We start from the raw sequence: 25,311 nt of genomic DNA, 5'->3' as shown, positions 1-25,311 counted from the left end.
TGAGGGACAGCCCTCAGAACCAGGGTGTGGCGGTGCACACCTGTAATCCCAACACTCATGAGGCAGTTCAAGGTCAAGGACCAGAGTTCAAGGTCATTCTCAGCTACATGGTGAGCTCAAGACCACTCTTAGGCTTATATAGGACCCTGTCTCAAAAATAAAACAGAAAGACTCTCATGCCCTGGACCTTCATTTCCTCATCAGGGAATGCGAAGGTCAAATAAGAAACCTCATCTTCCATGTGTCTTCCTGCTTAGGTCTTAGGTCCATGGGGGGTCCCTGGTACCCCATCACCCCAGGGGTTGTGGTGTTTGTTCCTTTGGTTCTCAGCATGGTGGCTGGCACAGAGAATGCAGCCATAGAGTCTCACTGGAGCTTTTTACCCTCATAGTTTGGAGCCTCCACTCCAGAGAAGCATGGAGTACTGGGCCTTTGTGAACAGCTGCATAGCTGTTTGCAGTTTCACACGGAACCATTCCATTATATCCTGTGCAAAGCGTACTTGAGTTGCATTTTGTTTTGAGAGCGTGTTAGCCTTCTGGATTTAATTAACCGGCAGAGACAAAGCCTCCCTGTTTCCCTGAACCCCCCCTGTCCAGGACCATTCTGACCCCAGCTCTCAGCCAGCAGTCTCAAAGCCCCAGCCCACATCCAGGTGGGGCACTCATTGTCCTCCCGGAGGCCCAGCTGGTTGACGAACAGGATGTCCTTACCTCAGCCCACCTCCCTACCCCACCTCTCACCCACTTCATTGCTTACCTCTGGCTACCATCTACGGAGCATTCGTGATCTGCTAGGCATTTGTGTGTTTTTACCTCAGGGTAGCCTAAAAGTCCTATGAGATAGTGTTTGTACAACCGTTTTCTAGAGGATTGTCACTCAGTCACTGTGCTTATCCAGGGTCATACATGTAGCAAATGACAAAGCTAGGTCTCTCTCAATCGTAGGACTTTAAATCTTTAGGCTTCTAGCCATTACAATAAGCTGCCTGCCAAGAAGACAGACTAGTTTTGGCCTTAGGGCTACTTCAAGTTCCCTGGGAGTCTGCCTGCCTTGAGTCTCCCATCAGACCCTCTTCCAAAGAGCAGACTCTCTGCTGTCTGTGAGCAGTGATCAGTCCGTGTGCCCACTGCAGACTAAGCAGTGTATACCTTTGACCTCCAAATCCTTCTCTCCATCATGGCCCCAGTTATACTTTAAGAGCCTCCTAACTAGAAAAGCCTGCCCACTAAGTGTAATTGACTGTGCCTAGAGAAGCCTGGTCCAAACCTGCCCTCTGTGTCCTGGAGAGGCAAATGCAGCAGCAGCAGTAGCCTAGGGTGGTAAACGGAACCAGGATAGGAGGACTGATGCACCAGGCCTCCTGGGTCTGGGTCCTGAACCTTCCACTCATGCAATGGCTTTAGGGAGGTCCCTTCTTGGGGCATCTTTCTTCTTTCTGAACTGTAATAGAACAGTCCCATTACCTCTGCCATGCAGCCATTGGAGGACTCATTTAATGCTTGTAAAGAGGTCAGTGAAGTCTCTCTCCACGGGTAGCCAAATTTCCTACAAGAAGCCAGCAAGCACCCATAGGATGTCCATCCCCAGCCTGGAAATCCTGCACATGGCATCCCTTCTGCCTGGGATGGAGGCAGAGACCCCACCTATTGATGAAGGGACAGTGGGGGATTTACTCTTGTAACAACCACAGAGGGGTTTCACACCTTGCCCAAGTCACGGGGCTGAAAATGGTGAGCACCTGCATTCTGGTCCAGAATCTTCTCACGCCAAAAATAGTTTTCCTGTTCTACCCCATCCTGCCTGCTGAAGAAGCAGAGAGATGAATAGGATGTGGGTGGTGGGGCTGGAGAGATGGCTCACTCTGGAAAATGCTTGTTGTGTAAGTACAAAGACCTGAATTTGGATCCCTAGTATCACAAAAACAAACTTTAAAGAAGTATGGCATCATGTGCTCACAATCTACCATTACCCCACTCCTGGGAGAAGAAGAAACAGGAGGGTCCAGGGAGCTCACTGGCCAACCAATCTAGACTAATCGGTGAGGCCTTGCCTCTAAAAGAAGATAGACAGCGCCTGAGGAACACCAGAGGTTGGCCTCTAGCGTCTACACAGTACACACAAATGCAAGACGTACGCCCTGCCGTCAGCCAGCTTACTGTCCAGCATAGACTTGCTCCTTCCCCAGGCACTGGTAGTCCTGCTTCACCGTCTATGGATTTCTCAGTCTTAGTGTTCACTGGCTAGCAGGACTGATGGGGCAGAGGAGCTGTCAGGAGCCAGGACACTTTCCCAGAATCCTCCATCTACTGCCCATTCCTTTGCAGAGAGGAGCCGGAATTTTTTTTTTTTACCAGTATTCCTGGTGCTCCTAGAACCCTGCTGGCTGGTATTGGCATGTATGACTGTACACACACACACACACACACACACACACACACACACACACACACACACACACGCACTCGAGCATACACATCACTCTATTTCCTAAGTTGTTAGGAGGGGCCGAGAGGCAATACTCATAAAGCTTTGGGAGCTGCACCAGCTTGTGGTAAACACTCAGTCTGTTCCCAGAAGCTCAGCATGGTGGCTCCCACCTGTAATCTGAGAGTCCAGGAAGTGAGGACAGGAAGGTCAGGAGTCAAAGATCATCCTTGACTACATGAAGAGTTCAAAGCCAGCTTGGACTATAGGAAATGCTATCTTAAAGGGGTGGAGGAGGGCTGCTCATAATGCTTGGGGTAGCAGACATCCCCCCATGTTTTGCCACTTAGCTACCTATTGTCCCCAAGTTGTCCCTCAGTCTTTTTAGAGAAATTAGCAGGTCGAGCCAGATATCCCTCCCTTGAATTGCCCCTGCCTGGATAGTCAATGGCTTTGGAAACCTGAACAGGACTAAGTGCCATGCTCAGGTGGCCAACGGTCTCCTGTGAGCGGTAGCTCACCCTTGGCTGGGCAGTCACTCCTGGCCACTCTGAGAACGAAGAAAAACTGAATGGGACAATCTCCTTCCACACAGGAACAGGAACAGGTTGAACCAGGCTTCAGCTCCAGTTAGGGTGGGCTGCCGCTGGAAGCAGACAGATGAGTCACTGGGGAGCCTCCGTGGCTCTCTCCAGCTCCACTGCACCAGCCCCCCGGGGCGGCAGCCCTGCAGAACTGAGTGGTGTGATTTGAGAGGTACGAGAGAGGAATCAGCTTGTCCTCGAATGCTCCAGATGACACCCGAAGCCTATTTGCCTTCACTCTTTACCCTGAATTGCATAAGTTTCACCTGGGTTACTGATCCTGCCTCTCAGTCGCTCTTCTCCGTCCCTCCAACCACTCAATACCCCAGGATCCATCTGCCAAATGTCATGCGCAGGACAGCTGACAGGGTTCGAGGTTCCTACATGGCTAGGGCCTCCAAGCTCTCACTATCCTCCTCCCTACCTGTGCTGCAGCGACCCTTTCCCAAGAAGTCATATGGCAAAAAGAAACCATCCCCTAGTGTCAGGAAGCCTTGGGTTCAAATCTAAGGCCTGTCAAAAACCTAATATCAAAGCCTCTGAGTGGCGGTTTCACGTATAGCAAGCAGCTACCTTACTGTGAACTACTGAAGCTAACTCTCCATGCAGGCATCTGCCTCTCCCTGACAAATGGCGCTTAATGATAGCATCTGTCACAGAGAGGCCAGTGCAACTACTTTGGGAACAGCACAGCCAGCCCAGGGAGGTGATGTCACCTTTCCCAGAACATGATAGTGAGTGAAAGGGAAGGCAGTGGGGATAAGGAGTGGCATTATCTCTAGAAGACGGACAATAGCCAAGAGGACTAATGGGCCTGGACCCACGAATCTTCATGGGCAGGACTGCTTGTTCACTGCTAAATTCCCAGAGCCTGGCCCAGTTCTTGGCAAAGCAGATACACAGCAAACCCTTACTAGATGGCAGGGAAGTGAACCCTCGTGGCCAAGCTCTTGGCATGTAAATAAGTATGCACTGGATTCACACACAGATGAGCAGACGCTAAAGTCAGGGATGGGATCCCAGCACAGTTCTCCATATCTGCGATTTCTACCGCTTTCTATCAGGGATCCCCACTGCCCACCGGTGGAAATCGGACCGTCTTAATTGGAGGTCTATGGATTATATGAGCAATACAGTGTGTGTTCAATGGTGTAGTCCATCTGATCATTTCTGTCCAGAAAATAATTTTTTAATGTAAAAATATTTTGTTTTATTTTATGCATATGTGTGTGGCTCTGTATACATATTAACATTCATGCGTGTGGTACCTGCAGAGTCCAGAAGTATACATATCAGATCTGCAGCTAGAATTACAGGTAGTTATGAACCTCCTACTGTAGGGGCTGGGGACTAAACTCTGGTCCTCTGAAAGAATAGTGAGTGTTCTTAGCCACTGAGCCATCTTTTTGGTCCCCAATTTTTAAAAATGTTCATATCTTTAATGTAGGGGGAGAGAGAGATTGGGGGGGAGGGAGTCACACATGTCATGACACGTGTGAAGATCAGAGGACAACTTCATCAAATTGATTCTCTCCTTCCACCTTTATGTAGGTTCCAGGGATCAAACCCAGGTTACCAAGTTGTGTAGCAAGGACCTTAACACACTGAGTCATCTAGAGCCCCAGAAAATGACTCTATGTAAACTCTGCTCTGATGTCTATCAGCTTGGTGCCTGGTAAATCTCATCATTTGGTTCATCAGAACCCCCAGAGACTTTTTCTTTAAATGCAGAGCCTTGAGCTAAAGTTATATGGTCCAGCTAACAGAATGCCCCCTTAGCATGCACAAAGACCTGGGCTTGATCCCAGCACCACACAAAACCAGGTGCAGTAGCACACGTCTATCACCCCAGCACTTGAGAGGTAGAAGCAGGAGGATTAGCAGTTCAAGTTCATCCTCAGCCCAAGTTTGCAACCAACTGGTAAGACATGAGACTCTGTCTCAGAGGGAAAATAATATGTAGAACCACCACCTTTGTCTCCAAGATCTCCACTCAGGGCCCTATCATATACACGTGGTTAGTCTGTCACCTCCTATATGCAAATGTAATGACCACAGGTTCTCAGAGGGGCTTGCCAGCCCTCTGAGTTGCTGTTATGTTAGGTGCAGAGCTCTGTATACTGGCACTCTCTATATCCCACACTTCTAAGTGTGGATGGGGTCGGAGCCTGAAACTTGAGAGTACTAATGAGGATCCATCAGACCTGACCTCAGAATTGTTATTTCTTTTTAAGAATGTCTTACTTGCTTCAAATATGTTGCCAGAAGATAGATAGATAGATAGATAGATAGATAGATAGATAGATAGATATAGACAGACAGATAGATAGACAGACAGATATACAGATAGATAGAAGATAGATAGATAGATAGATAGATAGATAGATATAGACAGATAGATGATAGACAGATAGACAGATATACAGATAGATAGATGATAGATAGATAGATAGATAGATAGATAGATAGATAGATAGATAGAGATAGACAGACAGATAGATGATAAATGATAGACAGATAGATAGACAGACAGACAGATATACAGATAGATGATAGATAGATGATAAATAGATGATAGATATACAGATAGATGATAAATAGACAGACAGATAGATATACAGATAGATGATAGATAATAGATATACAGATAGATAGATAGATAGATAGATAGATAGATATACAGATAGATGATAAATAGATATATAGATAGATAGATAGACAGATAGATGATAGACAGATAGACAGACAGATAGATGATAGATAGATAGATAGATAGATAGATAGATAGACAGACAGATAGGAATTTAAGATATGTAAATAAAATCACCTGTTCTCTCCTCCCCCCACGACTGACATGGTGACACATGACTTTGATCTAAGCACTTGGAAGGCAGAGGCAAGTGAATCCCTGCAAGTTCAAGGCCAGCCTGGTCTACACAAAGAGTTCTAGGCCAGCAGGGCTACACACAAGCACCCTTTCTCAATAAGTATACAAAGACTGCTGTTTACACTTACTGTACATCAGACCGTCATGCCATCTGTGTGCAACACTGTCCCCTCCTCACCAGGCATGCTCTGTGTTCTCCTGAGCATATTTTTTTTCTTACAGCTTAAGGCCAATAAGATGGCACTGTATATAACCTCGCCTTTCACACTCCCGACTTCCAAACTCTCTTTCCCTGTTATTAAATATTCATCCACAGAATCATAATATAATGGCTGCATGATACTTTGTTGCAGGCAAATTCCATGCTTCTCAGACTGGAGCACATGTAACCCCGAGGGCAAAGCCACAGGATAAATGTCACCCGTCTTCCCGAATCACAAATTTGATTCAAAACTTTGGGAGGGGAAAAACATTTTAATATCAAAATGAGCACTGTGCCACAGTGTAGGTTAGAGAAAACCCACCATTTTTAAAAGAAAGCAACAAAGCCCCAATCTATGTGAGCTCAATGTCGTTACCCTCTGAGGGTAGAGACAGAGAAGAACAAAATTCCAGTTGAAGCTGCCGTGCACACATATTCATAGGAAAAGGCCCGGGGGAGAGACATGACTCAAGGGCTGAAGCTTAAGCTGAGAAGCCAGTGGCCCTGACCTGCACCCTCCCAACCCTCCCTATATGACATCACCATCAAATGTGTGCATGATTTCTAAGTCCATTGCCCTAGAGAAATCACCCTCCTACACAGGAGGACACTCTCCCCACACTGTCCAGCTTCTAGCAGCAGCTTTTCCTCTTTGTACCCAGGATCAAACTGAACTCAGTAGTCACCAGCTGTGACCCCTTCCCCTCTTGGATCCCACCAGCGCTCTGACACATCACCTATGCACATTGATTTGTTCTGGTTTTCCCACGGATCTAGCAATCACTCATTTCATAACAAGAATTGTAGTGTGACCTGCCACTTATCTGGTGTCCGCAAAGTGTCAGGAAACACGCCAAGTTTTATCTATAGAATCTAAAGTCTTCATAGCATCTCTGAAAAGCATATATTATCCCCCCCTTCCGGAACACCACCTTATTGATTAAAAGAAGAAAAAGAGGAGCACGAGGCAGGCAGGATGGTGCACATCTTTAAACCCTCGCTTGAGAGACAGGCTTATCTTTGAGTTCAAGCTCAGAGATCTACATCGTGAGTTCCAGGCCGGCCAGAGCTACACCTGTCTCAAACGTGCAAACAAGCAAAAGGAACAGGGTAAAATAATATCACTTGCCCATCAGGCACGCATCTAGTCGATATGTATCAAAGCCTACAATGCCAACAAACAAACCGGTACCACTCTGCCCCCAGGGTGAATAGAGCCAGTGACATTCTACGAGTCATCTTACAAACCATAGTGAGTGTAGTGTATCCAGAGTCCCAAGTGACTGCTTCAAACCGAACCCATCTCTTCTATTTACCCAACAGGCCACCTTGAGGGGAAAAAAACACAACTCTTGGCCATTCTGCCCTTCGTCTCCCCTTTGTAATGAAGGGGGCGGAGTGATGGCAGTACCAACTTCTATGTGTGCTGTGAATAATAAGCGAATCAATGTATGCCAGCATCCAGAACAGAGCCGTGCCGAGGTATCTTGCGGTGGGTGGTAGTATGAAGGAATGACATCAGGGCAGAACCTAGTTCCGGTGACATTTAATTGTCAACCGCAAGATGAGTAGGGGTTTCCTAGGTGACACAGACAGTGGCAAAGGAGGGGAGCAGGGTGTTGAAGGAATATTCTAGGTGGAGGGAATTAGTAGGCAAATAATGGGCACAGCAGCAGCTCACCTGGGGACGTCAAAGGTGCAGCTGGACCACAGCATCAAGGAACCATCCGGAGCCTGTGGTTTTAACAAGGCCCTTGTTTCTTGCACAACCCTGAGCATCTAAGTCTGATGAGAAGCTTGGTAATATTGAGTGAATGACACATGTGCAACTGTGTTGGCTTCACACGCTTCTGTTGTCAGCCAACAGACGTCCACATGCAAGTCCACATGGGTAGTGATGTGTAGACAGCCCCATCCCAATTGTCCTGCCCAGATGGGCACATCCACTCTGTCGGGCTCTTTTGGTTGGGATGCTGACCTGAGTTCAGATGGAAATCTCCAGCATCTGGAACCCAGTGAGGATGCTGTTCCTGGTTCCCCACACCATAGCAGGATGCTCGGATCTAAGCCAGCATGTTAGAGGTGAGACCATTTTTTTGAATAGCCTTGATGAAAAAGCGACCTTCAGAATCAGGACGGAGTGCCGCCCTGCAGGCACAGGCAGAAGCACTCAGAGCACTTGGTGACAGCCCGTGCTGCCCCTGATAGGGCGTCGAGGCTCAGTAAGAGAAGCAAGGGTGGGATGAAGACGTAGTATAATCAGTAAAGCGGTTGCCTTGCGCGTAACCAGGCCTTGAGTGTGGTCCCCAGCACCACGTAAACCAAGCGTGATGGTGCAAACCTGAAAGCACGGCCTTCCGGGAGGCAGGGTGGGGGCTCAGGGAAGGACGTTGATCATAAGTTCAAGATCATCCTCAGCTACACAGTGAGTTTGAGGTCAGCCTGGATTTCATGATGCCTCAAGGAAGGAAAGAAGGAAGCAAGCAGGAGTGTACTGACTGGTTTTGTAGTTTTGTGAATTGTCACAAGCTGGAATTATCACAGAGAAGGGAACTTCAGTTGAGGAAATGCCTCCATGAGACCCAGCTATAAGGCATTTTCTCAACTAGTGATCAAGGTGGGAGGGCCCAGCCCATTGTGGGTGTTGCCATCCCTGGGCTGGTGGTCTTGGGTTCTATAAGAGAGCAAGCCCAGCAAGCCAGGGGAAGCAAGCCAGTAAGTAACATCCTTCCATGGCCTCTGCATGAGCTCCTGCTTCCTGACCTGCTTGAGTTCCAGTCCTGACTTCCTTTGGTGATGAACAGCAATGTGGAAGTGTAAGCTGAATAAATCCTTCCCTCCCCAACTTGCTTCTTGGTCATGATGTTTTGTGTAGAAATAGAAACCCTGACTGAGACAGAGGGGAAAGGAAGAAAATGGAGCCAGGAGGATGACTATGTAAATCTAACAGCCTGAGTTCAATCCCAGAGCCCATATAGAAAAAGTGAAAAGATTTCAAATGGCTTCTGAAATCCCAGCATTTCTAAGGGGAGATGGGAGAAGGGCAGGAAGGAGGATTAGCTGGGAGAACCTACAGCACATCACGGGGAAGTGAGAGACTCTGCCTCAGAGAGCCATCCGTTCACTAGGGCATGTGCATGAATACTCTCAGTTAGTAGGGATAGGGCGCGATGGCTCTGTGGTTAAAAACACTTGCTGCTCCTCCAGAGGACTCAAGATCATTCCCAGCACCCATGTCAGCAAGCTCACCACCATCTGTAACTCCAGTTCCAGGGAGTCCAATGCCTCTGGCTTCCTTGGCCCCTGCACATACCCACATTCAGACACATACACCTATGCATATTAAAAATAATAATTACAGGGGGCTGGAGAGATGGCTCAGAGGTTAAGAGCACTGACTGCTCTTCCAGAGGTCCTGAGTTCAATTCCCAGCAACCACATGGTGACTCACAACCATCTGTAGTGGGATCTGATCCTTCTTCTGGTCTATCTGAGGATAGCTACAGTGTACTCATGTATATTAAATAAACAAGTTTAATAATAATAATAATAATAATAATAATAATAATAATAATAATAAATTGTCCTAAAAGAGAAAGGCTAAAATGTTGGACACAGCCCCATTTCTCAGATGGGGAAACTGAGGTTCAAAGAACAAGTACCCTAGGCTATACCAATTGCAGTCATACCAGTACTAGATGCCAGATAGCCATTATCTATTCTTCTCACCAACATTTTCTTCCATAGTGCTCTGACTTCTGCTTCCTGATCCGATTGGCGTGGGGGTCTCAAGGTGGGGGAGTTGCACAGTCATAACCACCCCAGGATTTCAGTCTTCCAGCCCCACTTGGAGCACATATCACAAAAGACAAAATTCTGAGAGCGAGAGTGGGCGGGTTGTTCAGGGTCACGGCCTGCTTATGCCGTATTCTTTCTCCCCCTCCCCCCCACACACCTCCTTGCTTTTTTAATTGAGTTTGAGGTAGTTGTTTTTGTTTCCTTAAGAAATGGAAAAGAATGAAGCTGCGTAAATAGAATGGTATTAACTCTGAAAACCCCCCTGCCATTTTAACTCTCTTACTGCAGAAATAAAAGAGAAATAATTTGTCCACCCACACATAGCTCTTTCTGACGAAGGTAGGTGAATATTGCTTTGCTAATCGAGGGTGACTGCTGGAAGTGGAGCCTCTCTGACTGAGAGGAAAGCTGCAACCCCAGTAGGGGCTAGACCACCATACATCCACAGAGCCCTGAGCTCAGACAGAGCCAAGTGGCCAAACCCTCCTTTCCCACCTTCCGCAGGTCTGCCCCAGCCAGTAGAGATGGGAGGTCTGGACGAGGGCGAAGGACTCCCCAGCAAGCAGAGAGAGCTGCCACCCCCGCCACCCTCACCGCCCTCTGAGCCAGCTCAGAAGCTGCCACCTCAAGGTGCCGGGAGCCACTCCCTCACAGTCAGAAGCAGCCTGTGCCTGTTTGCTGCCTCTCAGTTACTGGTAAGGATGTCACGGGTCTCACCAGGGCCTGAAGAGAGGGTGGGTTGAGAGATAGCCTTCTCCTTCTCCCAAAGATGGCTGCCTGGGGATGTTGAGGGATGAGGGCCTTTCTGGTGGCCTCCGTTACTTCAAGTCTTCATGACTGGAACGAAGGGAAGACTGGAGTTCTGAACTACAGTCTCAGGAATTAATTTCCTCGTATCCTGCCTACCCTAACCCATAAATAAAAAGACAGGTATCCTGGGTCTCTCTGAAGACCTCCTGTCTAAGGAGGCCTTTCTGGAAGACTTCCTTTCTATGTGTACCTGTGGGGTCTTTTGTGGGGAGGGATGTCTCAGTCGCCTGTGATTAGCTTTTCTCCTGAAGACTGCTGAGGCCTCCTCTGGGTACACCACCTCTCCCTCCACTGCCCAGTCTGAGAGGCTCAGGAGCTTCCTGGGGGCTGAAGGTGAGCTCTGCAGGGCAATATAGGGGCAAAGGGGTGCAGCTGTCCACTCAGTCTGCGCCCCCGACTGCCCCAGCTTGCCTGTGGGGTGCTCTGGCTCAGTGGCCATGGCCACTCCTGGCTGCAGACCACCACAGACCTCATCTTCTCCTCGCTCACCGTGTTGAACCACCTGGGACCTGCAGTGAGTAAACTCTGGGGGACCCCTTGGACAGTGGGATGGAGTGGGTGAAGCTGGGGCTCCCATCCTACCCTCACAATACCTGGTTGGGCTATCTGAGTTCAAGAGATGCTTCTGAGAACCCAAAGGCCTTCTGGGGTCATCCCACTCAGACCCAGGATGGGGTAATAGATAAGAATACTGCCTTCTCCAGTCTCTCGGTACACTGACCAATTTGTCTGATGTCCTCCAGGCCTGGCTAGGTTCTGGGACCTGGGGGACACCAAGTCTGCTGTTAGTCTCTCTGACTGTGAGCCTGGGCATCATCACCACCCTGGTAAGGTGCCTCTGTCCTCAGCCTCAGCACCATCCCCTCCACCCCAATCAGGTCCCACTTCCCACCAGCTCCAACTGATCCATAGGCAGGATGACCCAGATGCTGAATGAGGCCCAAAGATGAGCTCGTCTCCTTCAGCCAGTTCACCTCTCCTTAAATCGGAGGCTCCTTTCTAGAAGTGAGCGGGGCTGAGAGAAAGGGCAGAGGCAGAAATAACCCCAGGCCCCACCCAGAAGGATTAAGATCACAAGAAACTGGTGATGAGGGGTGGTGCAGGGGGGACCTGACATGTAGGAGCTAGAAGAATGTCATTGCTTCAAATCTTGTAGCATCAGAGAGCTCAATCCCATGAGATACCCCATGAGCCCAGAGAGCGGCGAGCACTATCCCAGATCCATGATGCTGTGTGCTCCCAACCAGGTGTGGCACCTTCTCAAGACACCCCCAGAGCCACCTGTCCCACTGCCCCCAGAGGACAGACGACAATCAGTGAGCCGGCAGCCCTCCTTCACTTACTCAGAGTGGATGGAGGAGAAGGTAGAGGATGACTTTCTGGACCTGGACGCAGTGCCGGAGACACCCGTGTTTGACTGTGTGATGGACATCAAGCCTGAGGCTGATCCCACCTCGTTGACTGTCAAGTCCATGGGTCTGCAGGAGAGGTGGGAGGGGTAGGGGAAGGGTGGGCCTGGGATCGCAAACCCTCAGCTCCCTTTAGAGGGTAGATGCCTAACTCCTGGTGTAGAGGACAGGGCTATCCTCACAGCTTAGCATGTAGTACTTTTCCAGTAGTGGATGCTGATCAGGGTACCTCAAGATGAATTCAAATAGTAATAATAACACAGTTCCTTCCCATGTACACACAGGCGTGTTCAGGTGTGCACGTATGCTCACCCATACTCTCCTTGACTTGAGGAAGTCAGGGTTAGTTTCCTTGCATTTTTAACTTACGATTCCTTAAGTTTTGACTTACCTGTGTTCCTTGTAACTTGTAAGGTGACAACGAGATAGTAGATAGTGTTTCCCAAAAAACCTCCTGGGCATGAAAATCCTACTTCCCTTGAGTGCCCCATAGGACTTCATAAGCATGCTTTGGGAGAGAATGACACCCTCTGTCTAGAGCTAAGTAAGCTAACTCATATCCGGTTTGAGATATCCACAGGTTGTCATAAAAAAAAAATACTTGATAAGAACTCAGAAAACCTAGACAATACTTCTCAGCTCAGCCACTTCCTCGTGGTGAAAGCCCAGACAGTTAGTGCCCCCTGAAACTCAGTGTCCCTTCTTATGTAATGAGGATCCTCCCTGGAGTTGGTCCAGCATATACATCTTTGCTACTGCTGGCTGCCCTTGGGCTCCCTCCTCCCCTGGATGCAGAGGGTCCTGGCCTCTCTTAGCTGAGACGCACTTGACCCCATGACAGCCTCATTCTAGAACTGTACTACAGAGGTCTGAAGCTTTACGCTTGAGCCTCACTTTAGATCTCTCCCCTGTGAATCTCCTTCCTCAACAGAGTCCAGGGGAGGGCCATTAGGGACAGTTTGGGGGCGAAGCTTTTGGAACAGAGGCCTCCACCCCACTGTGGGAAAGGGAAGACAGGGGTGTAGGCAGAGCTGTAGGGTTCTTAGGACAGGTTCTTGTCACATCCCACTTTCTGGAGCCCACCCTGCTCTCCACTGACCTACCACCTTTCTCCTTCTCCTCTTCTATGACCCTTGCAGGAGGGGCTCCAATGTCTCCTTGACCCTGGACATGTGTACTCCTGGCTGCAATGAGGAGGGCTTTGGCTACCTGGTGTCCCCACGAGAGGAGTCAGCCCATGAATACCTGCTCAGTGCCTCCCGTGTCCTCCGGGCAGAGGAGCTGCACGAAAAGGCCCTGGACCCTTTCTTGCTGCAGGCGGAATTCTTTGTGAGTCCCTCCAAGTGGCCACCCACCCTTTGTACACGCAGTGGTCCACCCCCTGGCCAGTCAGTGCTTGAGTGTACAGTCCCAAACATGGGATAGACTAACATCTCCTTGTCATCATCTCCCCTGTGAAAGCTCTCACCCTGAGACCTAATGTCCTCACCTGGAAAGTCAGACAAATGGCAGGAGTGAGGGAGATGATACCAAACGTCAGGCAGACAGTGGCACTTAGCAGGGAGGGTCCTTGCAGGAGTTAAAGGGGACAATACCATGTGGCAGGCAAACAGTGATACTTCCGGATCTGTTGCAAGGACCGTGCTTTGGAAGCCATAGAAATCAACAACCTCCTGGTAGTGTGGCTCAGTGGTAGAGCCTGTGCCTTGCAGCATAGACAAAACTGGGTCAAGGCCCATTGGAAAAGAATATTTTGTTTTCGCACTCTCCCATCTTCCCCCCCTCCCCTGCCTCCATTTTCAGGGATGAGTCTCCCCATGTCCCTGGATCTCCCCTCTTCTCCCCTGGTTTAAAGCTTGGGCCCTAACTCCTTTCCCAACTTCTGGCCAACATGTGCTAGATCTAGAAGAGTCCAGTAAATAACAGTCCTGATCCCCTGCCTGGAGTGCGTAATCATCTAAGAGTTCAGCCATAAGAAAGAGTGGCCTGTGTTGTTACCAAAAAGTAAGTTTGAAGCAAGCCTCGGCAGAATGAGACAAGAGTATGCTTTTGATGCAAAGCCTCAGAAATAGCAAACTCTACTGCCATGGGAGTCTTGGCCTTGCCCCATGGGTCTGCACCCCATAGTTAATAAGAGAACCCAGGAGTGAGAATGGAGGGACTGAGGCCCCAAAGCCCACTTTCCCATCAGACTCACTAGTAAGGTAGTTCATTCCCTGTGCCACATGGGCTCAGTGCTCCAGGCTCCACCTGCAGGAAAGTGCCGGACCCCAGTTTTCTTCTCCAGCCTTGTGCTCCACACCATCAGGCACTGTCCACTTCCAGGCCAGGGGACTCTGACCTTCCTCACATTATTCCCACCTCCACCACCCAGCCTCCGCTCCCACTCTCGGCTCCCACCTCTTCCCATGAAAAGAGTCCTCCATGGTCCTTCCTCCTCAATGGATACCATCCATTTTTGTCAAGGAGGAAGGAACACGGGCTGCTTGCCCACTCCGTGCACTTCTGCACATGTGTGTGGTGAGGGTTTTTTTAAATTATTATTTCTTTTAATTCTAACAAGAACCCTAGGAAGGTGCCATTATCTGCATTGTACAAAGACTGTATAGTGTATCCAGAGACAGATTAGAAGAAACTGCACAGGGAGGCATCCCTGGGCAGGCATCCCACCGGCCATCAGTGAGGGGATGGAGTTGGGGGTGAACCTAAGAGTTAGAGCCAGTTTGGAGGTACAGGGCTAAAACTGGTTTGCTCAGCAAGTACGACACCATGAACATAGACCCGCATGGGTCTGCAGGGCAGAGGAGGGAGGCATGGAATGGAAAATCAAGAAAAAAGAAAGCCAAGTCGTGAAGATCACGAGTTCAAGGTCTACCTGGACTACATGAGTTTATTAGTAGTAAGCCACTTGCTGAGCCTCTGCCCCAAAATTTAAAAGGGTAGGGGAGCAAGAGAGCTGGGGTCTTAGCTCAGTAGCTGGGTACTTGCCCAGCATGCACAAGGCTCCGGGTTCAGCCAGTGTAAGGGGAAATAGGAAAAGAGACAAGAGAGGGAGGCTGGGTCCAGAGAGGCTTCACACACCAGGGTGTCTATCAGACACAGAGCTGCTTCCAAGGGACAAATGGCCTTAAGGGATGGAGAAGCAAGCTCTTTTTACTAGGCAATCGGGGAGGGTTCCTAAAGGAAGTGACCTCAGATAGATGTGCGGAGGCGATGAAGGTGGGCAAATATTATTAAATAAAGTGAACATCACAAGCAAAAGTCCAAGGAGAAGGTGACAGACAGCAGGGATACACGTCCCCAGAGCTACCTGACTGGCTGCTGCAAAGAGAGCAGGGAAGGAGGTGGTGGCTGGCAAGGTCGCTTTTTGTCTTGTTGTTTTCTCTTGGCCTTTTATTGAACGTCTATCACAAACCAGGCTGGCCCTCAATAGACAACTGCCGTGCTATTTATTTTATGCCCTTGGCATATGCCAGTAACTATTCTAAATGGGTGTGTGTGCTAACTCACTTGGTAGGAAATGCTTGTCAAATGAATGCATGAACTCATGACGGTCCCTGCACTGGCATTCGGAGGCAAGCAGCCTCTGAATTTGGAACCTCTGGGAAGACCATCCTGAAGCTGCTCACAGCCCCATGTCTTCCTATTCTAGGAAATCCCCATGAACTTTGTGGATCCAAAAGAATATGACATCCCAGGGCTGGTACGGAAGAATCGGTACAAAACCATCCTTCCCAGTGAGTACCTGTTGCCCCAGGGTGGGGAGAGAAGCGGGGTCCTGTCATCTGGGAAGGACCTCCTCAAGTCCAGGGCCCCTGGGGATGATGAATGATCATCACAGGAGATAGAGTGGAGGCTGGGACAACCAGGAAAGGGAAGGGAATGAGCAGGGACGTCTTCACCTTCTGTCCCTGGACCCTTGCCCTTCCTGGTCAGTGGCATAGAGTACAAGAGTAGAAGCACTTACAAAAAGGGTGGCTCTGAAGCAGTGAAACGTGTGCATGGCCTTTCCCTTCTGAGAGGGTATATCATAGTTTAAGAAAACATTCATGGTTCATTCAGAGAAGGTAAGTGGCTTCTTCCACGTCAAACCACACAGCTAGTAAACCAAGGCTTTAAACCTGGGCTTCTATGACTACCTGTGTCCTGTATGACCTGACTGTCAGTCCTCTAACAAGTCCAAAGGGAATGAGGTGCTGTCATCCTGTAGTGATCTGTCTATCATGGGGTGTATCCAAGTGAAGCTATCCTGTAGTGATCTGTCTATCATGGGGTGTATCCAAGTGAAGCTATCCTGTAGTGATCTGTCTATCATGGGGTGTATCAAGTGAGGCTATTCTGTAGTGATCTATCATGGGGTGTATCAAGTGAGGCTATCCTGTAGTGATCTGTCTATCATGATATGTATCAAGTAAGGCTATTCTGTAGTGATCTGTCTATCATGGGATGTATCAAGTAAAGCTATTCTGTAGTGATCTATCATGGGGTGTATCAAGTGAGGCTATTCTGTAGTGATCTGTCTATCATGGGGTGTATCCAAGTGAGGCAGGCTACCTAGTGATGCCCCTGTAAGGCCTGAGCAGGGCTTGTCTCCTTCGGAAGTACTTAGACCTGGCGACCTACCATTCCCATTCTACCCCATGATGCCATTGTCAGGTCATTTTCATCAAGACCCTCTGGGGGGCTACCTCATAAGGGAAGGGGTGGCTTATTGGAAATGAGCCCCCCAAAAACCTACTCAACCCAGTGTGTGGAGTAGTGAGCCCTTAAAAAGCCATCGGCATCTCCAACAGCATGTAAGATGTCATGACTTATTTTTAACTTTTAAAATATCGACTTGTGGTTGCTATGGTTACACAGTCTCTAGGTAGTTACGTTTAAACAAAGCACCATTTAAGGCCAGGATGCCTTATTTGGGCTGCTCACTCACCTCTCTTCTCAACTTATCCTCCCTGTTCCTCTTCTTCCTGCAGGCAACAGCCTGGCTACCCCAGGACCCAGCATTTTGCTTTGCTCCTTAGAATGGAGCTAGCCATACTCTGTGTGGTCCTGCTAGATCGTTGACGGGCTCCCACCTCCTCCAACCATACCCCGAACCTCCAGGTTCCCACACTCAACATAGAATGTGGTACAGCCAGGCAGAACTGACCCTGAACCTTAAGAAACTGGACCAGGAGTGGGGGGTAGGGACAAAGAACATGGAAGGCCCATCAGAGGCAGCCTCTGTGATCAGGGACACCCTGAGATTTATTCTGCCACTGATCACACACATTTCCTGAGGCCCATCCCAGGGACTGAGAATTTGGATGCTGCACACAGAGCTTGGTGTCCAGCAAACGAAACAGCTCTATAAACAGTCCCAGGGTAAGCGCCACATCAGCAACCCATGCGAAGATCAAAATTCAGGGTCACAATGCTGCCCCTTAGTACCTCAAGCCCCAAAAGGACTGCAAGCAACTGGGAGACACTCTGGTTCTTCTTGAATGAAAAGGTGGATGACTCCCTCGGATCCAGCCCCCTCCCTCCCATCCTTACTATCAAGTGATTTTGTGAGTGTTCAGTCTTCCATATTGTCCACTTTTAATGAGCACCATTTACATAGGGTGCACTGGCATAAACATCTCTGGGAGAGACGACGGGCAGGACAGCCTGTGACCTTGACACTTACCGGATTGCGGCAGTCATATCCTGACTTGAGCTTTTTCTCCTTCTTGCCTCTCTCTCACAGTGAGGCAGAGCAGAAATCTAACCGTGTCCCCTTCTTCCTTAAACACAGTCAATGTCACCCTCTCTAGCCTGGTATGTGACACTGTCTGGCATCTGGCTCCTCTCCAGCTTTATCTCTCACCAGCCTCAGCCTTGGCCTGTGCACTTGGTCAGACAACATGTTTGCTGTTTTTCTTCCTGGTCCTTCAACCCCTAAAAGGTGCCACAACCACCCTGTGCCAGTCCCGGTCACCTCTGTCCCTCAGCCCCAGAGCTCTCTTCCTACCCAATGCTATGCTACCTTTGAGGCAGGGATTATTCATCTCTCGTTGATCTAGAAGGCTTTTCTCACAAACATAGCATAAGCAGAGCTGGTGTGAACCTGCAGTCGTGACTGCCACCACAGTGACTCTCTGATTGCCAGAGAGGACAGCGCCCACAACTGTCCTTCCAGCACCTTAACCTGGATAGGCGAAACCAAGACAGTCTAAGCAGAGCTGTCTGCTTGAGCACTCTCTTCTGTTGGCCATGCAGAAGCCCCCCTCCTGCCTACTCTTACTCCTCCCCTCCCCTGAACCACTTCTATGCGCTCTCGACAAGAACTGTCCACACCCTTATCACCCCGCCACGACCTAGGCAGAGATGGAAATGAGAGGCGGACACCCACCACCTCCATCACTGCCTCAACAGCTCCAGGTTCTTCTCCATCCCCATGGTCTGCTGGACCCTCATGATCACGACAGCTATGTTTGTTACATAGCATTTGCCATATGCTGTCAGGTGCTGCTCTTGGGCCAGGGGCTATGGGTTTTTCCTTTTAGCTCTCTTTCTACTATTATTTATTTATTTTATAAGCACATGCATATAAGTGTATGGGGCACACTTGGGGAGGTCTGAGGACAACCTGTGAGATTCAGTTCTCTCCTCCAGCACAAGGGTGCCAGGGACCCAACTCAAGTTGTCAGGCTTGGCAGCAAGCATCTTTACCCTCTGAGCCACCTCACCAGCCCCTGTTAACTCCTTTCATCCTTATAAGATGAATGCCTTATAAGGCATCAGGGAGTGACTCTTCACGACATTCCGAGACAGCACATACTGAAGAAATGTGGGTGCTGTGGAGGAGGAGGTTGGGCCCAGCTCACACCCTCACCTGTCTCCCACCACAGATCCTCACAGCAGGGTACGTCTGACGTCACCAGACCCTGAAGATCCTCTGAGTTCCTACATCAATGCCAACTACATCCGGGTATGTAGCTCCACCCCCAAGAGTCCTCCACTAAAGGAGAGGCATGAGCTGATGAGATCTATCCTTCAGACTTGTCCCCCAAGCAAGTGTGGCTCCTACAAGTCCTAAGAGGAGCCTGAGTGTGGGATGGGGCCCCGGGAGTGCCGCCTCCGACCCTGACCTGACTGGGCTGGACTTGGGTGGTTGCAGGGCTACAATGGGGAGGAGAAGGTGTACATCGCCACCCAGGGACCCATCGTCAGCACTGTGGCCGACTTCTGGCGCATGGTGTGGCAGGAGCGCACACCCATCATCGTCATGATCACCAACATCGAGGAGATGAACGAGGTAGGGACCCCGTGCCACTGCTCCTTGCTCCTTGCTTTGTGCCCCATGTGAAGCATCTCATTTGCATATTAATCCTTCTGAGGATCCTGTGAGCCTGGCATGCACTCAACTGTCCACACAAGGAAATGAGAGGTGTTGAGAGCTAAGGTATACACTCAAGGCAGCACAAAGCTGAACAGGGCTGGAGCCGTCCCACCCACCCGGTCCAGTAGCCATGATTTCAGCCATGATCTTCTGCTGCCTCCCAGTCTGCCACTGATGTGCAAGTTCACGATGAGTAGGCTCCTTTAATTGAAATCTCCACTTAAAAAAAAAAGAAAGAAAGAAAGGAAGGAAGGAAGGAAGGAAGGAAGGAAGGAAGGAAGGAAGGAAGAAAATACCCCTCAGAGAGAGGTTGAAGAGAGCTCTCAGTTGAGGACCTGAGCTTTATCCCATGTAAATGAGTCCAGATGTGGTGCATGCAGTTGTATTCTCAGTGCTCAGGAAGCCAGGAAATGGGCAGATCTGGAGCTCACTGGACAGCCAGTCTAGTTACTTAGCGAGTTCCGGGAGATCCTGTCCTAAAAACCAAGGTGGACTGCCTATGAGGAACTACACTCACACTTGAGTTTAACTCTGACCTCCACATATAGGCACACAAACACTCACACACACTCACACACACACACTCACTCACACACACTCTCACACACACTCACACACACACTCACTCACACACACTCACATATACACACTCACACACACACATACACACTCACACACACTCACACCCACACTCACACACACTCACACACACTCACACATACTCACACACACTCACACACACATTCATACACACCTTCACACACACACACTCATGCACACTCACACACACACTCACACACTGACACACACAAAGTCCTATAAAAGGGTACCATTTTCCTTTTTCTTTCTTTTTTTTTTTTTTTGTTCTTTTTTCTTTTTTCGGAGCTGGGGCCCGAACCCAGGGCCTTGCGCTTTCTAGGCAAGCGCTCTACCACTGAGCTAAATCCCCAACCATTTTCAAATGGGGAAACTGGGGCTCAGAAATGAGGAGAAGGCCACAGGTTATGAAATCGAGGTTTCAACCACAGACCTCTAAACCGAAGTCTGTTGTCCTTGTATACCTGTCTGCTGGCCCCAGTGGAGCAGGAAGGGATGTGGAAGAGGAATAGGACTGTAACCCAGCCTGATCTTGGTCCTTGCAGAAGTGCACGGAATATTGGCCAGAAGAGCAGGTCGTCCACGATGGCGTAGAGATCACTGTGCAGAAAGTCATCCACACAGAGGACTACCGGCTGCGACTTATCTCCCTCAGGGTGAGACCTGGACCTAGACAGAGAAGGGCTGTCGGGGAGGCTTAGTTGAGACCCCCCACTGAAAACAGTACTGAGAGGCCTACTGTAGGTGACCTGTGGGCCCACAGCACTCCCAGGACTTACTGGTAAGCAGGGGTCAACAGACTCAGACACTAAGAGAACCTCGGCTGCACTTTGCACACCTTGCACGAGTGTGCACTGAGCTCTTGCTGTGCACTGCTGACCATAGCAGCTCCTCTTCACCCCTTCTCAAGTCCAGAACCACCTGGGCAAGGAGGCTTCGAGGGCTCCCAGCGTCGTCCTTACCTAACTGAGAGTTCCTTATGACTGAGTGACAGTGATGTCCCTTCCCCTGGGGTGCTGGCTTCCGATCTGATGCACCCCAAATGTCCACCAGCAGAGGGCAGGCACTCCTTGCTGCTTCGGGGCACATGGTTATGGTTACAGGAATGGCAGGAAAAAGGAAAGCACACAAAATCTGAGCAGCATGAAGCAGCTCAGAAGAGCGGAGGACAGTGTCCTCTGGCTGCAAGGTTGTGCTGCTTCCGGGATAAGCAGAAGAGGAGAGATGTTCCTTTGGTACATCAGAAGGTTCTGAGTTTGGAGAAGTGATAGGATGTGTTTGTGGAGGGTGGAGTCCCCTGTGATAGCCCAGAAAGGTAGAGAAGTTAAGTCAAGCACCAGGAAGCTGATGCCCCATTCAGAAACAGCCTGACCCTGATGCCATAGGGTTCAGCCACAGAAAAGAGCTCAGGGCCTGACGTTTGTGCCTCTGAGCTGCCCTGTCTCTCACTGGATACAGTGCTGGACAAGGCACCAGGGCGTGTTAGCCCTGTGCTGTCAAGTGGACACTGTCCACGTGACCATCTAACGCCAAGACTTCCTGGAAACCCCGAAGGCCAGGGAGTGAGGGGCAAGTGCTGTGGTCACTGTCACAGCAGAGTAACTCAAGGACATGAGGAACCATCTTCCAAATAGAGAGGCTATGAGACAGGCTAGAGAAGAGACAGGACATCTCGCGGTTTGAGGGTGCTTCTGAGCACCTGCTCTGTGGTTCTGGGTTGGGTAGTGGGGGGGGGCATAACCGCGTCCTGGACTCTCCCTTCAAGGAGCACCCGTAAGGTGGTAAACACCGACTAGAGATAGGCAAGGCTACAGAAGGACAGTCTGCTGAGTGGCTTATCTGTGGTGGAGGCTGCTTCCAGGAAGTGCTGTATGGGGTGCTGGGGGATTGGTGAGGGGTGACCGGAGTGGGCTCTTCTAGCACACAGAAGGCACAGCTACATGGGCAGCACACACTCGTGCTCATTTCCTAGATTGTGTCCTTACTTCCTGGGGTCTCTAATCTAAGGGTATGAATCACATCTGAAGGGGTGGACTCCTGACCCATCTTCAGATTCTCCCAAGGCAGAAAGGAGGTCTCAACATACAAAGTTGGGGGAGGAAGCCACCGCATTCAGCCCACATGAAGGGTTTCTTGGTTTGGTGTGGGATTAGAGATTTAACCCAGGTCCTCACTCACACAAGGCCAGAACACACACATACACTCACACACTCACACTCTCTCTCTCTCTCTCTCTCTCTCTCTCTCTCTCTCTCTCTCTCTCTCTCTCGTTGAACTACATCCCCAACCCTTTTGACTGTTTTCTTCCTTTTGAGACAGTCGAGACAGTCTCACCAAGTTTCCAAGGCTGGCCTGGAACTTGCTCTGCAGACCATACAGGCCTTGAGATTGTGCTCTCCCTGCCTCAGGCTTCCAAATAACTAGAATCATAGGCCTGAACCATTAGACCCAGACAGCAAAAGGTCTTAAACACAGTGCAGTGTCCAGATCTGTGTTGGGGGGCAGACAGTTTTGATACCATGGGTCATTGGCAGTCAGGGAGGAGGAAGGTTGGATCTTCCCACCCTGGGATGATAAAGCAAAGAGGAGGCTAGCAACGGCTAATGAGGACAATGGGGTGGGCAGTCATGGTGCCTGTGCTCTTGGTCATGTGACTAAGGGATACCTGGAACATCTGGCAGGATAAGGAACTTTCAGACAGTAATAAATTAGAGAAGAGGGCCTTTGCCTCTCTTGGATGATTTTAGAGTTTAGAGGTCAACGTCACCTGCACACACACGTGCACACTGATTGGTCTTGTGCCATTAAGCAATAAGGTAGATGGGGGACTAAGGATCCCTACTCTCCCCTACCTTTCCTCCCTTCCCATCTCCATCTTTGGATCAATTAGGTCTGAAAGCATTCACATGTGTCTGGGGGTGGGGGGGGGGGGGACTCTCTCTCTTTCTCTCCTGGGCAGAGAGGGACTGAAGAGAGAGGCTTGAAGCATTACTGGTTCACATCCTGGCCTGACCAGAAGACCCCCGACCGGGCACCCCCACTCCTGCACCTGGTACGGGAGGTGGAGGAGGCAGCCCAGCAAGAGGGACCCCACTGTTCCCCGATCATTGTTCACTGCAGGTAGGTTCTCCTGGCCACCCACTGGGGCAGGGCCACCCCCATTCCTGGGCTGCCTTGTCCCTCACCCCATCATCCCATTGGCCCTCAGTGCAGGGATTGGGAGAACCGGGTGCTTCATCGCCACCAGCATCTGCTGCCAGCAGCTGCGACGTGAGGGCGTGGTAGACATCCTAAAGACCACGTGCCAGCTCCGTCAGGACAGGTCAGCCCACCGATCAGGGGAGGAGAGGGTGGCAGTGAAATGTGTGCGTGAATCCAGGGACAGTCGACAAACCAGACATGGTGTGTAAGGGAGCAGAAAAACCAAATGGGAGAGAGCAGAATCCAGTCAGCTCTCTCCAGGAGGAAGGCAGAAGAGAGGCAGCCAGCGGGAAGGACGGGAGCTTGAAACAAAGGTGTATCCCAGGAAGGGGCAATGGCTGGGGAGAGTTGGTCTCTCTAAGATGCAGACCAGCCGGTGGCCCTAGTGTTTGGGGATCCCCTCCTGCAGCCTACTGCATCTCTATTGGCAGGGGCGGCATGATCCAAACATGCGAACAGTATCAGTTTGTGCACCACGCCATGAGCCTCTATGAGAAGCAGCTATCCCTCCAGTCCTCAGAGTGACCACACTCTTCCTCTGAGATCCACTGGGCACTGCCGAGTCTGAGGCTGGGGCTTCACCCCAACTACCCAAGGTCTTACCTTGGGTCCTGGGCCTGTTCCCTGGCTCTCCCCTTCAGTCTGCCCCCATCTGTTGTCCTGGCCTGGTCCCTACCCCAAGCCTAGCTCTTCTACTGTACATACTGCAGAGTTCGGGAGGGCAGGGGAGGAATGTGCCAGGCCAGGCCTGGGGCCCCTGGGCCTGACCCACACTATATAGACCTGGGGCCTCAGTTTTAACCATGATTCCACAGCTACTTGGTCCAAAATGTTTTCATGCCACACCCCAAGTGTCCTACCACAACATGTTCTGTCTGTCCATCCATCACAGCTATCTGTACCAAACACTGTGTCCCCTCAGCCAGGAAAGGAGTACTGATCTGAGCTCTCACCCCTCAGCCCTCACCCACATCGCTATTCCCAGACACCCACCCTGCTCCCCAGGCAGAGATGTCTACCAATCTCTGGCCTCACAGGATGTGGATGGTGGAGACCAGGCAGAGGAGAATGTGGTGGTTGACCGAGATCCCAGCTGAGAAGGTTCCCGGGCAAGGGTGGGCATCTCTGGCCTATGAGACACTGGAGAGAAAGAGGACAGATATAGTGGGAAACCCTAAGGATCTGAGCCCTGAGGGGGCCCTCCAAGAGTAGGGTGGGGACAGCTCCAGACCTGCGAGGCATCTTTCTGTGTCACTATGGGAAACCCCAAATGTCTCCTCGCTACATGTTGCTCCGTGTGTTCCCTTGTCCATGTGTGTGTTGAGAGCCCATGAGCAGGGCATGCATGACTCTTTGGCAACATGTGTTATCTTGGAGCCACGTGTTTTTATCGCTGACTTTAAATATTTATTCCACGGCATACAGAGACATTTGGTGTCTTTTTATAATCTGCTCGTGGTCATTGAATAGAGCAATAAACAGAGCATTTTGAGCAAAACTAGCCTCCTGGGTCTGTCATTTCCTGTTCTCTCCTTACACCCTAGACTTTTGTGCCTCACCCCCCCCACCCCCTTTCTCATCCCATGAGCTCCTGTGTTGGCCCTCATGCTCACTGGCACCCCCTGTGGGCATTGGGAATACACATAAAGCTGGATTTGGTCTGTTAATACCTCAGGATTCCCACTTGCCTTCAGCCCCACCTCATGGAGGTGCCCTGCACCATAGGGAACCTCAAAGATGGGAATAGGAAGCTTCCAGGAAGGCAAAGTAATTAACAGGTTACCAGCTGCAACAGGTGAGCCAGGGAGGCCAAGGGCGGGGCAAGGGGACATTCCCATCACACCCAGGCCCTGCTGTCATTGGATAGTGTGCTCCTTCTCTCTAGAACCCAGTCTGAGCTTTAGACACCCTTACTTTTTTCCTTATTGTCTGTGATGTACCCTCCACAGCTGAATTGTCCCAGGTGGCTTATGATCTGGTTCCCTGGGGCCCTTTGTCAGGGAAGAACTACTCTCAGCTCAGGGAGATCTCGA

At 50.2% G+C, this 25,311-nt stretch overlaps 2 protein-coding genes across 10 annotated transcripts in view; one reads left to right on the top strand and one right to left on the bottom strand.

Annotated features, from left to right (window-relative positions):
* The window catches only part of LOC147996806 (uncharacterized), a 51,181-nt gene extending 33,280 nt beyond the window's left edge, over nucleotides 1–17,901 (bottom strand). The window contains exon 1 of one of the 3 annotated variants that reach the window (XR_015651577.1): nucleotides 17,786–17,895. Coding sequence is in view for 2 of the 3 variants with exons in the window: in XM_087607290.1 (XP_087463416.1) it covers nucleotides 17,786–17,802 (17 nt within the window). In the remaining variant the exon portion in view is untranslated. Of the gene's footprint in view, nucleotides 1–17,785 lie in introns of all 3 variants that reach the window. The other 2 variants (XM_087607290.1, XM_087607289.1) reach the window with 2 other exon arrangements.
* Ptpn5 (protein tyrosine phosphatase, non-receptor type 5) overlaps nucleotides 1–24,776 on the top strand; it is a 60,070-nt gene extending 35,294 nt beyond the window's left edge. For 5 of the 7 annotated variants that reach the window (XM_087551712.1, XM_087551708.1, XM_087551698.1 and 2 more), the window contains 12 exon segments: nucleotides 10,403–10,593; nucleotides 11,115–11,222; nucleotides 11,452–11,535; nucleotides 11,956–12,197; nucleotides 13,257–13,446; nucleotides 15,770–15,854; nucleotides 18,990–19,069; nucleotides 19,259–19,396; nucleotides 20,623–20,733; nucleotides 23,037–23,197; nucleotides 23,286–23,399; nucleotides 23,710–24,776. In XM_087551712.1, coding sequence (XP_087407838.1) covers nucleotides 10,403–10,593; nucleotides 11,115–11,222; nucleotides 11,452–11,535; nucleotides 11,956–12,197; nucleotides 13,257–13,446; nucleotides 15,770–15,854; nucleotides 18,990–19,069; nucleotides 19,259–19,396; nucleotides 20,623–20,733; nucleotides 23,037–23,197; nucleotides 23,286–23,399; nucleotides 23,710–23,803 — 1,598 coding nt within the window. In that variant the 3' untranslated portion in view covers nucleotides 23,804–24,776. 7 annotated transcript variants of the gene reach the window in all.
* Nucleotides 24,777–25,311: the final 535 nt, after the last annotated feature.

The sequence above is a fragment of the Rattus norvegicus genome, chromosome 1, assembly GCF_021556685.1.
Source record: "Rattus norvegicus strain SHRSP/BbbUtx chromosome 1, alternate assembly SHRSP_T2T, whole genome shotgun sequence".
Taxonomy (NCBI): Eukaryota; Metazoa; Chordata; class Mammalia; order Rodentia; family Muridae; genus Rattus; species Rattus norvegicus.
Note: the sequence above shows the minus strand (reverse complement) of the source record. Positions and strands in the feature narration are given on the sequence as shown.